Source organism: Sinocyclocheilus anshuiensis, unplaced genomic scaffold (assembly GCF_001515605.1).
Source record: "Sinocyclocheilus anshuiensis isolate Anshui unplaced genomic scaffold, SAMN03320099.WGS_v1.1 scaffold58, whole genome shotgun sequence".
NCBI lineage: Eukaryota > Metazoa > Chordata > Actinopteri > Cypriniformes > Cyprinidae > Sinocyclocheilus > Sinocyclocheilus anshuiensis.
In genome coordinates, this window is record NW_015547688.1 from 339566 (window position 1) to 353927 (window position 14362).

Genomic DNA, 14362 nt, shown 5'->3' on the forward strand with positions numbered 1-14362 from the left:
TTTCCATTGATGTATGGTTTGTTTTGTTAGGATAGGACAATATTTGTCTGAGATACAACTATTTGAAAATCTGGAATCTGACGGTGCAAAAAAATCAAAATATTGAGAAAATCGCCTTTAAAGTTGTCCAAATTAAGTTCTTAGCAATGCATATTACTAATCAAAAATTAAGTTTTGATATATTTACAGTAGGAAATTTACAAAATATCTTCATGGAACATGATCTTTACTTAATATTCTAATGATTTTTGGTATAAAAGAAAAAGATAATTTTGACCCATACAATGTATTTTTGGCTATTGCTACAAATATACCCCAGTGACTTGAGAGGTTTTGAGGTTTTGTGGTCAAGGGTCACATTTGAAGGATGACACAGTTAAAAACTGCATTTGACACAACAAACCTTCCGCTTGTTAGTGACTGCAGGAAAGCGCTATAATTCAATGTATTTTACATTGTATTTCATATACAATGAGAGTAATCACTTAGAATTCAACAAGACACAGTAGCATATGAGAGAGGGTGGGAAAAGTCACTAACTAAACTGTGACTTTGTGTTCAGAAAAAAAAAACCTTACTAAAATTATGTTAATCATTTTGTAAGATAGGACTTTAAAGACAGCAGCTTTATAAATTATAACATTATAACAAATTATAACATTCTTCAATAACATATCTTTTAATTAACTTCCTCTTTAAACAGCTTTGTTTCAAATCTTTCTCTGAACAGTAAAGAAAGCTGAAGCCCGCACCTGGTCTGCTTGGCCACATCCTGTAGAGAAGAGCCACTCTGCAGTGCTGTGTAAGAGAGGTGAAGCACAGCCAAACCTAGGCATTCATTCTTAAAGCGACTGATCTCTTCCTCTCCCCTCACTGCATCCAAACATGTCAAGTCATTCACAAAATCATATTTAGCCTGGTAAGAGAATCAACAAAATCAACTTAAAAGACTTAGACAATTTAAAGAATTCTTTGGACAGTAGTTAGTACATAAAAGTAGCAAAATACAATTTATCATAGAATTTATCATCATTTAGTTTTTAGACTATTGTTACATTATTATTGTTATACTTTTTTTTTCAAAACTTGAAGTGAAGTGTGAAAAAGTGAAAAGAAAAAAAATCCCACATTATGTTCAATAAAGACCAAAAGATCCAATATGCAATCTAAAAAGTTTTACTGTCAAACTTACATGGTGGCACACAAAAACAATGTGCACAAAAATATTATTTTCAGTACTTATTGTCCAGTTACAGTAAAGCAATGTAATGCCTTAACATCAGAAGAAGATAAAACATCACTAAAGATAAAAGTAAGAAAAGGGTAAGTCTGTCAAACATTGTGCTGTCCCTGGCTGTGTGTAGAACCTGCAGCTCTGCATATCTTTCTGATGCCAATGTCACAAAGCTCAGGTTTATTGTTAAAGTTGTAATGAAATGTGACACACCCGAGTGTAACATATTATTGAAAGAGAAAACAAAATATAGGGTGGGGACTTGATTCTATAAATCGGATGTTAAAGGGGTTATATGATGCGATTTCAATTTTTTCTTTCTCTTTGGAGTGTTACAAGCTCTTGGTGCATAAAGAAGATCTGTAAAGTTAATTATGTCCCCACTGGATGCAACGAATGCCTCGTTTATAATGGGTTTTCATGTTTTTGAATCATCGCTCCGGCCTGACAGGGCATCATCACAATGTGGCAAGGGGCGTAACATTTCCATCTCACGCTTGAGGTATTCGGCCAATCACAACGCACTGGATAGCTGGCCAATCACAGCACACCTCGCTTTTTCAAACCGATGAGCTTTGTAAAAATCGACGCGTTTCAGAAAGGCGGGGCATAGAGGAGAAACAATAATGTATAGTATGTGGAAAATAATGTATTTTTTTTAACCTTAAACCGCATAAACACATTTCATTACACAACATACTGTTCTTTTTAGCAGCATCATATGACCCCTTTAAGAGGATTTCTGTCATTTTCACTGGAAGGTCCAGTTCTGATATTTTGAGTAAACATCACAAGGTTACAATTATTTTTAAATGTACCATGTACAAGGATGAATCATTTACAATTAGATCTATAACATGCATTTAGAAAATGAGTAACTCTTCCTCATGAGAAAATGACAACAACAACTAATTTTAGCCTGACATTATCTGGCACCTTTTAGTGCATGGTTTGTTTTATGAATCTGTCCTAAAGTAATGCAAAGCATTACAAACTACATTCTAAATGATCTTGGATGCCAACATTAGGAGGAAATATTATTATAAGACCCTCACAAGGACAGATTATTTAGTTTTAGTAATGCAGGTGTTTCATGATCGCTAGAGATCGCTGTTCAGTCTAGAAAGAAATATCTCAAAAACAGTGACGCTATAGCATTTCAGTAATATCTCTCGCAGTTATTTTTAGAGATTGTAAAAATCACCTGAGCAAAGAGGTATTCCAGGGAGGTCATCTCCAGCAAAGGAGACGTCACCGGCTCTGCCCCTGTTCCAGTCCGTAATGCATGACGTGTCACTACCGGTTCCTTTTCACCTAATCCGTGCCAGTTTCGGAAGTAAAATCTAAGAAACAATAAAGTTTATTGATGTTTAACACCATTCAAGCAGACAAACACAATACATATCTGTATGCATATTGCATAAATCTCTTCATGTGCACACAATCTCATATTTACCTCATACGGAAATGCAACAAAAGGCCAGACTGGTCTTCTGCATTAAATTTGTGATTTGGACTGTACCAACATGAAGATGCCGGGTCATACAGAGCAAACAAGGCATGGCAGACTGGAGTGATCCCTGAGGAAGGCAGAAAACATTTTAGATGGCTGAGAGCAAAGAAAATTCAAGCTTTTACTGGCACCCACACCCAAACCTACCCACAGCCTTTGCTGCGAAGATGGTGAGATCTTCAGCAGTCACCTCACCCTCCTTGTAAGACAGGCAGCGCTCTCCCTCTTTGGTCCAGAACAGAAACACATGGACCCCTGGACCCTCACACTGTCCTGTGAATGTGTGAGCTTTGGATTTTTTTGAACGTCCTCGTCGAGACATTATACATCGAGTTCAGCACCTGGGTCAACAATATAGAAGAACGTTCACGATTAAAACCGTGAAGAACGTCTGGTTTAAAACACTTGTGTCAAGATCTTACAAATGTAGTCTTCGTATTGGTTTCATATGATTTCGAAACATTTGTACCATCTTCAACAAAAGTTTACATTTAATCACACTAATATCATATGTTTTAACAGGGTTCCCACACCTTGGTTAACTTAAAATTCAAGGACTTTCAAGGATTTTCCAGGTCCAATACCCTCAAATTCAAGGACTTAATGTGGGGACACATTTCAAGTGAGATCAAGGTTACACCGTGTTAACCTTGTAAGATGCATTTGTACAGTTTTCATGTGTCAAACACAACTATGCAAAAAAAAGCTTTTTTTTTTGGCCATATGACAGAGATCTGATATTCTATTTGTCATATTTCTGTTTTGCATAAAACTGAAGAATATTTGGTACATCCTATACTGTATTCTAAAATGATCTGATGTTAACTTTTGCATGGATTTTATTGAAAAGAGCTTAGGCTCATGTAACCAGAAGTTTTAAGATATATGAATATGCTTTTAAGTTTTTCTTGCCTCAAGGGTTAACATTATCTTAACAAGCAAAGCAATTCAACATTAATTTCACGGTGTGTCTGTGAAACATTAAGGTACCATTGTAGTAGTTTTGTGCGCGCGTGAACGTCATGGCAACGTACAACTATGGCAAGCCACAAGAGTCAGAATTACGCTATAGATAAATCGCATTTACATATTACATTTACATACACTATATCGTTGACTTGATTGCACAGAGACTATTTAAACTGAACTGAGCTGGATGATGACATCACTGAATTCAATGATGAACTGCCTTTAACTGAAAAATGAATGTTTACTATTGTCACTTTGCATTATTGACACACTATTGTCCTAATTAATGCTGTACAATTGCTTTGACACAATCTGTATTGTTAAAAGCGCTATATAAATAAAGGTGACTTGACTTGACATACAAAACGCAGTTTTTTCCGGCGTTTTTTAAACAGCATTAGCACTGTCAAATACGCCGTCCTGATAGCAGACGCCATAAAAAAACGTGCGTAAACGGTAAAAAACACCTGTTTAACGGCATAAATTTAATTCTGACTTTTTTGGCTTGCCATATACAACACAAAGTATCTCACGCGGGAAACACTTAATGTAGCGCGTAACTACCGTAAATCAAGCAAGCTAGTATGCATCGGCCACGAAGTGTTGGCGAAATAACACATTAGCGGACCAGAGGGAATAATATGGATTTTTCTTCCAGAAAACTTCTTGCACAAAATAAATTCAAGCACTTTCAAGGACCTGTATCTATGTACGTTTATTTTCAAAAACTTTCCAGGGCCTTGAATTTGTTTTTTTTCAGATTCACAAACTTTCAAGGATTTCAAGGACCCGTGGGAACCCTGTTGTAACCATCAAGTGAAAGCATTAACACTCAAAAATTATCTTAAAAACAGTTTGTGTATACATTAATTGCATTTTTGATGTATTTATGAAAAATTATTTAATCCAGACAAAAAGAAAATTGTGTCTCAGCTATAACATTGTGAGAAGTCCTCTAGTCCTCAACCACAACCTTACAGATGATAAAACAACATCATTTGTTTTAAGAGAACGGGGGTAGCAGGTTAAGCAACTTGGTAAGCAGGTAAGCGACCCAGGTAAGCATAAAAAGATAATTTAAACTTTTGGTTCCCATAGCAACTTATTTTCTAAACGAGACTTGCTCCATTGAGCACATACATTCCATTTTGATGAGTCTCCAGTGGGTGTGACAACTCCTATTATGCATAATATTATATAGGCCTAGTTATATTTTCTTAATTATAAAGCAGTTTTATAACATGAAGCAATGTTTATTTTATTTTACCCTCAAAAATCTTAAAACATTTTCTCATCTCATCGTGGATCTGCATTCAAAAGTGTATTTATTTATTTAGCAACCAGACCTTTTCTATGCAGTGTATTTCTAGAATAAAAAGCACAGACTAGATCAATAAATCATTTTTAAATTTATCTATCTAGCACCAAACAATATACATTTTCTTCACAGTACTGTTGTAGTCAAGACTAAACTGAGGCCAAGTCAAGACCAAGACCAAGGCAGGGTGAGACTGAATCAAGACCAAGACCACATGAGCACTTCCTCTGAAATATCCACATTTACTGCCCGTCTTGTTAAAATAATAAAAAGTAATTGAAAATATCCCTTTTCCTTTGGTTACTATTAACTTATCTTTATTCAACAAAACATAACATTTTAAATATAGAAATATAACGGAAAAACAAAATGCTACTTTTAAATATGAAACTAAAACCACCCGTAGGTGGCAGCAAATCAATTAATGAGTGAGTCACAGATTGATTTATTCAGCCGATTCGTTCAAAGTAGCTCATTCATTCAGTAGCGAACCACAGGTGTGTGTTACTGGGAAATGCACAACAATACGAATTTGTTTGGAACTATTTTTGTTGGCAAAATAGAGCAATAAAGTTAACATGACACAAAAACTGTAATCGACTTTTCTTCCCTATAGTGACATATGTCTGACTGAAGTGAAGTGACGTGTGGCCAAGTATGGTGACCCATACTCGGAATTAGTGCTCTGCATTTAACCCATCCAAGTGCACACACACAGCAGTGAACACACACACACACACACCGTGAACACACACCCGGAGCAGTGGGCAGCCATATTGCTGTGTTGGGGGTTCAGTGCCTTGCTCAAGGGTCTCACCTCAGTCGTGGTATTGAAGGTGGAAGAGAGCGCTCGTTATTAATCCGCGAGCTTCGGGTTACAAGTCCGACTCTCTATATATTAGGCCACGACTGCCTTAACGACTTGAAAGGACTTCTCAAGTGAGAAAAAATGTAGGGTGGGACTTCATTTTGTCGGTAATTGATTGGTTTGTTGGATAATTGTTGTTTAGCTGCGATCTGCAACGTTGCTTTTAAGAAAGGGATTATGGAGAATAAGTGTTGTTTTGCAAGAGGGAGATGTTTTTGATCGAAGATTTTGAGGGCACATGAAAAACAAAACAAAAAAAACTAGAGATTAGGCCTAAATGTCGCAATACTCCATATAAAAAAAACTAGAATTGTCCATTTTGATTTCATGTTGTCTTTAAAATGAAATAATTGCACAACTGTAGCAGTAGGTGGCGATATGCAATAAGACTGTAAATTGCCATTAAACAAAAGAAGAAAGAACTATGGCCAGAGACGGTAACATCAACTTGGATCATGTGTGCCTTGATAACCAATCACATTACAGCCTTGACGTCACTGAATTTCTGTCCGAGATGTACGACAGTCAATCCCTGTTTACAAATACCATAGAAATGAATGAGAAGTGCCGTAAACCTAATTCTACCTGTCGCAAAATTGTCCCTGACTTCTCTCATAAAACAGCTTTTTTCAGTGTAAATAGATACATCAAAAAGAATATTTAATGGCAAACGCGATATCGTCGACTTGATTGCACAGATACTATTTATACTGAACTGAGCTGGATGATGACATCAATGAATTCAATGATGAACTCCCTTTAACTGAAAATTGAGTGTTTACTATTGTAATTTTGCATTAATGACACTATTTTCCTAATTAATGCTGTACAATTGCTTTGACACAATCTGTATTGTTAAAAGCGCTATATAAATAAAGGTGACTTGACTTGACATACAAAACGCAGTTTTTTCCGGCGTTTTTTAAACAGCATTAGCACTGTCAAATACGCCGTCCTGATAGCAGACGCCATAAAAAAACGTGCGTAAACGGTAAAAAACACCTGTTTAACGGCATAAATTTAATTCTGACTTTTTTGGCTTGCCATATACAACACAAAGTATCTCACGCGGGAAACACTTAATGTAGCGCGTAACTACCGTAAATCAAGCAAGCTAGTATGCATCGGCCACGAAGTGTTGGCGAAATAACACATTAGCGGACCAGAGGGAATAATATGGATTTTTCTTCCAGAAAACTTCTTGCACAAAATAAATTCAAGCACTTTCAAGGACCTGTATCTATGTACGTTTATTTTCAAAAACTTTCCAGGGCCTTGAATTGTTCAGATTTTTTTCAGGATTTCAAAGACCCATGGGAACCCTGTCAAATATAGACTGACAGAACAAACTTTCAAGGATTTCAAGGACCCGTGGGAACCCTGTTGTAACCATCAAGTGAAAGCATTAACACTCAAAAATTATCTTAAAAACAGTTTGTGTATACATTAATTGCATTTTTGATGTATTTATGAAAAATTATTTAATCCAGACAAAAAGAAAATTGTGTCTCAGCTATAACATTGTGAGAAGTCCTCTAGTCCTCAACCACAACCTTACAGATGATAAAACAACATCATTTGTTTTAAGAGAACGGGGGTAGCAGGTTAAGCAACTTGGTAAGCAGGTAAGCGACCCAGGTAAGCATAAAAAGATAATTTAAACTTTTGGTTCCCATAGCAACTTATTTTCTAAACGAGACTTGCTCCATTGAGCACATACATTCCATTTTGATGAGTCTCCAGTGGGTGTGACAACTCCTATTATGCATAATATTATATAGGCCTAGTTATATTTTCTTAATTATAAAGCAGTTTTATAACATGAAGCAATGTTTATTTTATTTTACCCTCAAAAATCTTAAAACATTTTCTCATCTCATCGTGGATCTGCATTCAAAAGTGTATTTATTTATTTAGCAACCAGACCTTTTCTATGCAGTGTATTTCTAGAATAAAAAGCACAGACTAGATCAATAAATCATTTTTAAATTTATCTATCTAGCACCAAACAATATACATTTTCTTCACAGTACTGTTGTAGTCAAGACTAAACTGAGGCCAAGTCAAGACCAAGACCAAGGCAGGGTGAGACTGAATCAAGACCAAGACCACATGAGCACTTCCTCTGAAATATCCACATTTACTGCCCGTCTTGTTAAAATAATAAAAAGTAATTGAAAATATCCCTTTTCCTTTGGTTACTATTAACTTATCTTTATTCAACAAAACATAACATTTTAAATATAGAAATATAACGGAAAAACAAAATGCTACTTTTAAATATGAAACTAAAACCACCCGTAGGTGGCAGCAAATCAATTAATGAGTGAGTCACAGATTGATTTATTCAGCCGATTCGTTCAAAGTAGCTCATTCATTCAGTAGCGAACCACAGGTGTGTGTTACTGGGAAATGCACAACAATACGAATTTGTTTGGAACTATTTTTGTTGGCAAAATAGAGCAATAAAGTTAACATGACACAAAAACTGTAATCGACTTTTCTTCCCTATAGTGACATATGTCTGACTGAAGTGAAGTGACGTGTGGCCAAGTATGGTGACCCATACTCGGAATTAGTGCTCTGCATTTAACCCATCCAAGTGCACACACACAGCAGTGAACACACACACACACACACCGTGAACACACACCCGGAGCAGTGGGCAGCCATATTGCTGTGTTGGGGGTTCAGTGCCTTGCTCAAGGGTCTCACCTCAGTCGTGGTATTGAAGGTGGAAGAGAGCGCTCGTTATTAATCCGCGAGCTTCGGGTTACAAGTCCGACTCTCTATATATTAGGCCACGACTGCCTTAACGACTTGAAAGGACTTCTCAAGTGAGAAAAAATGTAGGGTGGGACTTCATTTTGTCGGTAATTGATTGGTTTGTTGGATAATTGTTGTTTAGCTGCGATCTGCAACGTTGCTTTTAAGAAAGGGATTATGGAGAATAAGTGTTGTTTTGCAAGAGGGAGATGTTTTTGATCGAAGATTTTGAGGGCACATGAAAAACAATTAATTGATTGGTTTGTTGGATAATTGTTGTTTAGCTGCGATCTGCAACGTTTCTTTTAAGAAAGGGATTATGGAGAATAAGTGTTGTTTTGCAAGAGGGAGATGTTTTTGATCGAAGATTTTGAGGGCACATGAAAAACAAAACAAAAAAAACTAGAGATTAGGCCTAAATGTCGCAATACTCCATATAAAAAAAACTAGAATTGTCCATTTTGATTTCATGTTGTCTTTAAAATGAAATAATTGCACAACTGTAGCAGTAGGTGGCGATATGCAATAAGACTGTAAATTGCCATTAAACAAAAGAAGAAAGAACTATGGCCAGAGACGGTAACATCAACTTGGATCATGTGTGCCTTGATAACCAATCACATTACAGCCTTGACGTCACTGAATTTCTGTCCGAGATGTACGACAGTCAATCCCTGTTTACAAATACCATAGAAATGAATGAGAAGTGCCGTAAACCTAATTCTACCTGTCGCAAAATTGTCCCTGACTTCTCTCATAAAACAGCTTTTTTCAGTGTAAATAGATACATCAAAAAGAATATTTAATGGCAAACATGTTGAAGATTATCCACAAGCTGTTGATTCATTAAATGATAAGCCATTTTTGCGTAGTGCAGAGTCTCCTCCACTGACATCAATAAAAAAAACGGCCTGTTCTCCTTCCCTCATCGCAGCATTGCGCTTTTTTGCTAACCTTGGAGGCTTGCCTTAAAGCGGGTTTGCTATGGCACACCTCTTCTAAATGTCTGTTTCCATGGTGACGCTGCGATTCGGCATTCTGTCTGTGTGTTTTCATTGTGAACCCTGAGTTCCAAACTCTGAGTTGACTCAGTTAACTCCTGAATTTGTTTTCTATAACCAAGAGTAAACAAAGTTTGGGTCAATCAACTGCAGGGGTGATTTTAGGATTTCAGTCATTCACCTTTCAATGATAAAAATAAAGATAGAAAGATGAGTAACATCACTTGTGATTACTGAGCCAAATACAAGATTAATTCCTTCTTCCATGTAAAAACAAGGTACAAACACACATGAACAGAACACAGAAATGCACAAACATGTTTTTTTTCTGGTACATTGGCAAAAAATAGGCGCTAGGTTTTAATGAGGGAGTCATTCAACCAACCGATTTGTTCTAGCAGCTGATTCATTCAGGAACGAAGCAAGTGAATGTCTTCACGAATGTGTCGTTGAATCACTGACTCACCTGATTTATTCAAAAATACAGATTCATTCGATAACGTGTTGCTCAGCGTTGTGCAACAGTTCTGTTGTGGCTTAGTTGGAACTATTTTTGTTTGTGAAATTGAGCAAAAACATACAATATTGTGTCTAAAATGTAATTCACACACAGTGCCCACATATGAATATGAATGCTGTGTGCATTCTAATAGGCTACCTGATGAAGCAAAGGCATGTTTTTTGTAGAGTGAAAACAGTTTTGCATTGCTCTTGCATTAGGTTATGTAAACTGCATTCATAACAACGTACTGCACAGATGCAGGTGTCACGACAGCCTCTTAATAAATGCACACATCTTGTCATCTGCTTCTGTGTAGTTGGCACTGCCGATTGAAGAATGCGTTGAATAACAAAGACTCAGCTGGGAAAGGTGTCGAAGTGAAATATCTGAAAATAGTGCTGCCTGCCATCTTCACAACATGAGTTTTAAAGGGGCTGAGGCAAATTAATCACAAATAATTCAAAGGGCTGGGTAGAATTTTAGGAGGGCTGAAGCCCTTCCAAAAAGGGGCCTAGTAACGCCTCTGATTAACCAGGAGTTCAGGGTTAATGTGACGGCACGTTAACACTCCTTTTTGGAAAACACCCCCATACTTGACAGTTATTCTATAGAACAATATCTAGAGAATGTGTCTATGACACACACAAGGCAATACTATGGGATTCGTGCAAAATGTTAAAGATTTTTTGCACTTTTTGTACAAAATATACAATTTTGTGATGTCAAGATGCTACCAATGATTAAATATCTGACATTGTATAATTTAAAATATTTAATATTTTACATTAAATATTTAACATTAAATATTTTACATTAAAATATAATATTTTACATTAAACATTTTTTCCAACACATTTGCCAAATTTGGTTGTATTACTATTTCATTCTACATTCTAAGACATGATAATCATGAGATTAATTATTTACTTTATTTTATTCATGTTAGAGATTTCTTTCCTAGGGTTTTTAACAGCCCTCGGAATGCTAATAAGAAATACAAATAAAATCTGCTTATAGTTTGATGGGGAAAAAACAAAAACATTTATTTCAAGTTCTGTAATGTTTTCTGTAATATCCTCCAATACAACTGCTTTGAAAAAATATTTATTGTGATGATACACAAATAAATTGGCATTGAACTGAAAACGTTTCTCTTCAGATTGATGATAGATCTAACATCAATAGCTGTAACATCTCAGATAAACTCCTAGCTTAATATTTAATACTACTAATACTTCTATTGCTTCTATTGTCATCAGTTGTAAGTCGCTTTGGATAAAAGCATCTGCTAAATGACTAAATGTAAATGTATTACGTATTATTAAACTTAAGTGGATACTTTGCACATAATATTTCAATCATTTGCTTAAGTTTTAGTACAGTGACAATAAAAGAGCTAATTATTTAATTTTGCAAACAACAAGTTGTATTTTGTAATAGTTATAGCTTACTAGTGTTGTTAGCAGTGTTGGGGAGTAACTAGTTACATGTAACGGAATTACGTAATTTAATTACAAAATAAAAGTAATTGTAATCAGTTACAGTTACTGAGAAAAATTGTGTAATTAAATTACAGTTACTTATGAAAATGTTAAGGATTACAAAGGGGGTTACATCTGATTTTTTCACACACACTCCCACATACAGATTTAATTGATTTCTTTCATAAATTGCAGTGACTGCTCTAAAATATGAAACACCAATGTTTCAGGAGTTTAGAACATGCTTATTCGATAATTTTTTTAATTTCCTATATGGGTTTATATATAGCTATGCTTCATTTTTAATTTTATTCTATGCTTCATAATTTTTTTCCAAGGCATTGTTAGATTCCAGTGTTTCCTGTCATAGCTATGGAGAGATTTGATTTAAAAACAGTATCATAGCTAATAAAATATTTCTTGTTATGATTTGAAATATGTATTTAACCTCAGAATGATCTCAAAGTAAGTCTGATTTTGTGGTGGCTGTGCTTCAAATTCAAGTGATGAAGGATTTCGAAAGTGTGACAGTAATCAGTGTTGAGTACCACTGTAAGGTTTACCCTGCATGGTTTACATGTTTGATAATTGTTAACAGTTGAAAACATTAGAAATGTAGAAAAGTAATCAAAAAGTAATCAAATGTAATCAGTTACATTACTTTAATAAAGTAATTGAAAAGTTACACTACTTATTACATTTTAAGTAAGGTAACTTGTAATCTGTAACCTATTACATTTCCAAAGTAACCTTCCCAACACTGGTTGTTAGTTGGCTATAATGATATTTTGTACAGTAACTTAATGCTATTGCATACCTTAAACACATCGATGTTCTTATATTGTAGGAAGGAGTCCCTCTCAATGAGGTTACCTTATTTGAGGGTCCATCAAATAGTCTGAAACTGACACACTATAAACGTACTATTAATATAACATGCTGTACTGCTGTAATGGCCGTGGTTGGCAAGTCTCAGAAGATGTGGTCTTAGATTTCCAAAAACTGATTGCTCATGTCGGCAAAGGCCAACTATTACTATTACTAAATCAATAATGTGTTTACTGTCCTATTATGTAGGTGCAAATTAGCGATAAACAACCTTCCTTAAAGAAAATTACATATAAGCTACTTCCTGTTTCACATTACAGCCCCGCTGGGCAACTACCTGATCTCATTTAAATGTTACAAATAACTGGTAAAAAGTGTTGAAAACTGCTCATGAGTTGGTATTTACCTACAGGCAGATGAACGACGGTGTTTATCTCACACAGTGTTTAGTTTTCCTCTTATTACAGGATTCACATCTCTAGCCACTGACGCGCACAGCAGACATTGCGTATTTTCACTCTCGCTACGTGAAGCCTCCCTAGTATGAGAAGAAGAAGTCACATTCTGTACATAGACTGCGTGCCTAAGCGAGTGAGCTTCCTACTTAGAAATGACAGGGGCGTGTGAAAAATGCTGTCTGTATATTCAGTTCGAACGCTATTGAGACACCGCCAGCAAGTGTTTTCGTACACGAGCTCTTCAAATTAAGAGTTCTTAAATGGCAAATATTTTAAACACACACATAATTAAGGTTTAGATATAATTTAGGTATAATAATACACTTTTTAATTTAAATAGTCAATAAAACGCCAAAAAGGCTTATGCAAATCCTGTTCTTGTTTTCAAACTTACATTTTCCAATTTCTTACGATATTCCAAGTTTGTTGCGAAATACATGCATCTTTTCGTGCAATGAAATTTCACCTAAAAGATAAAAAAAGGCAACACAATACAGCTCTGTTTAATGTTTTTAACCAAGCATATATCAATACATTAAGTGTTAAGTCTATGTTTTGTTTTTATTATTGTTGTTGTTGTTAACCATAGATGTTCCATTGATGAATTCAGTGATGCAACTTTTTTTCTGTGATGGTTTAAATAAATAAATAAATAAATAAATAAATAAATATTGCTTTAATAATATAATTTACGGGTAGTTTATTCAATTACATTAAGTACTTTTCAAGTCAATATCTTTATGAATATATTTAAGTGATTGCATCCTATGACAGATAGGCCTATGCCTATGCTATGATAAACCCAAGTTCAGTCACTATATTCTTTCTTCTTTATATATGTTATTTCAATTATTAATAATATTAAGTTACAGATTAAATCACATTTGTGTAACTTTAATGTAACGTTTCACATGCAATGTTTATCTTGTATTTATTCCACATTTCCTTGCACTCTAAAACGCGAGGCTTCTTTTTTACCTCCTCAAGATACTTTAGATTTGCCTTGATAAAAGGATGCTAAAAAACCACTGGAGGGGGCAATTCGACAAACAAACACTCACTCAAGGAAAAGGCCAGCAGGTGGTGGGATGATGCTTAAGAAATTCACGAAGAAGAGATGTGGGAAGTAACTGTAAGTTATTTTTTTAAAAACCCATCAAACATCCTTACAACATAATATCTCACATATTCCCCTGAGAAATTATACATGTCTTTATATGTCACAGCTGCTTAGGCGTTTTCATACTTATATAGGACTGTGTGTTATTTAAAGGGGTCATATGATGCTGCTAAAAATAACATTATTTTGTGTAATGAAATCTTTTTAAGTTAACCACAGTCCTTAATTTAGCCAACTACAAATCCAAACAAGACTCTCGAGGGAACCTGTATGCCTGTAAAATGCTAATTGTCTACTGGTTTTA

General features: G+C 35.2%; 1 protein-coding gene across 2 annotated transcripts in view; it reads right to left on the minus strand.

The window, feature by feature from the left end:
* The window catches only part of LOC107703360 (non-receptor tyrosine-protein kinase TYK2-like), a 37670-nt gene extending 24562 nt beyond the window's left edge, over window positions 1-13108 (minus strand). Inside the window, exons 1-5 of one of the 2 annotated variants that reach the window (XM_016505958.1) lie at window positions 12891-13108; window positions 2895-3088; window positions 2691-2814; window positions 2439-2577; window positions 753-916 (exon numbers count right to left, since the gene is read on the minus strand). In XM_016505958.1, the coding sequence (XP_016361444.1) occupies window positions 753-916; window positions 2439-2577; window positions 2691-2814; window positions 2895-3069 (602 nt within the window). In that variant the 5' untranslated portion in view covers window positions 3070-3088; window positions 12891-13108. Of the gene's footprint in view, window positions 1-752; window positions 917-2438; window positions 2578-2690; window positions 2815-2894; window positions 3089-12886 lie in introns of both variants that reach the window. The other variant, XM_016505957.1, reaches the window with a different exon arrangement.
* Between the last annotated feature and the right edge of the window lie 1254 nt (window positions 13109-14362).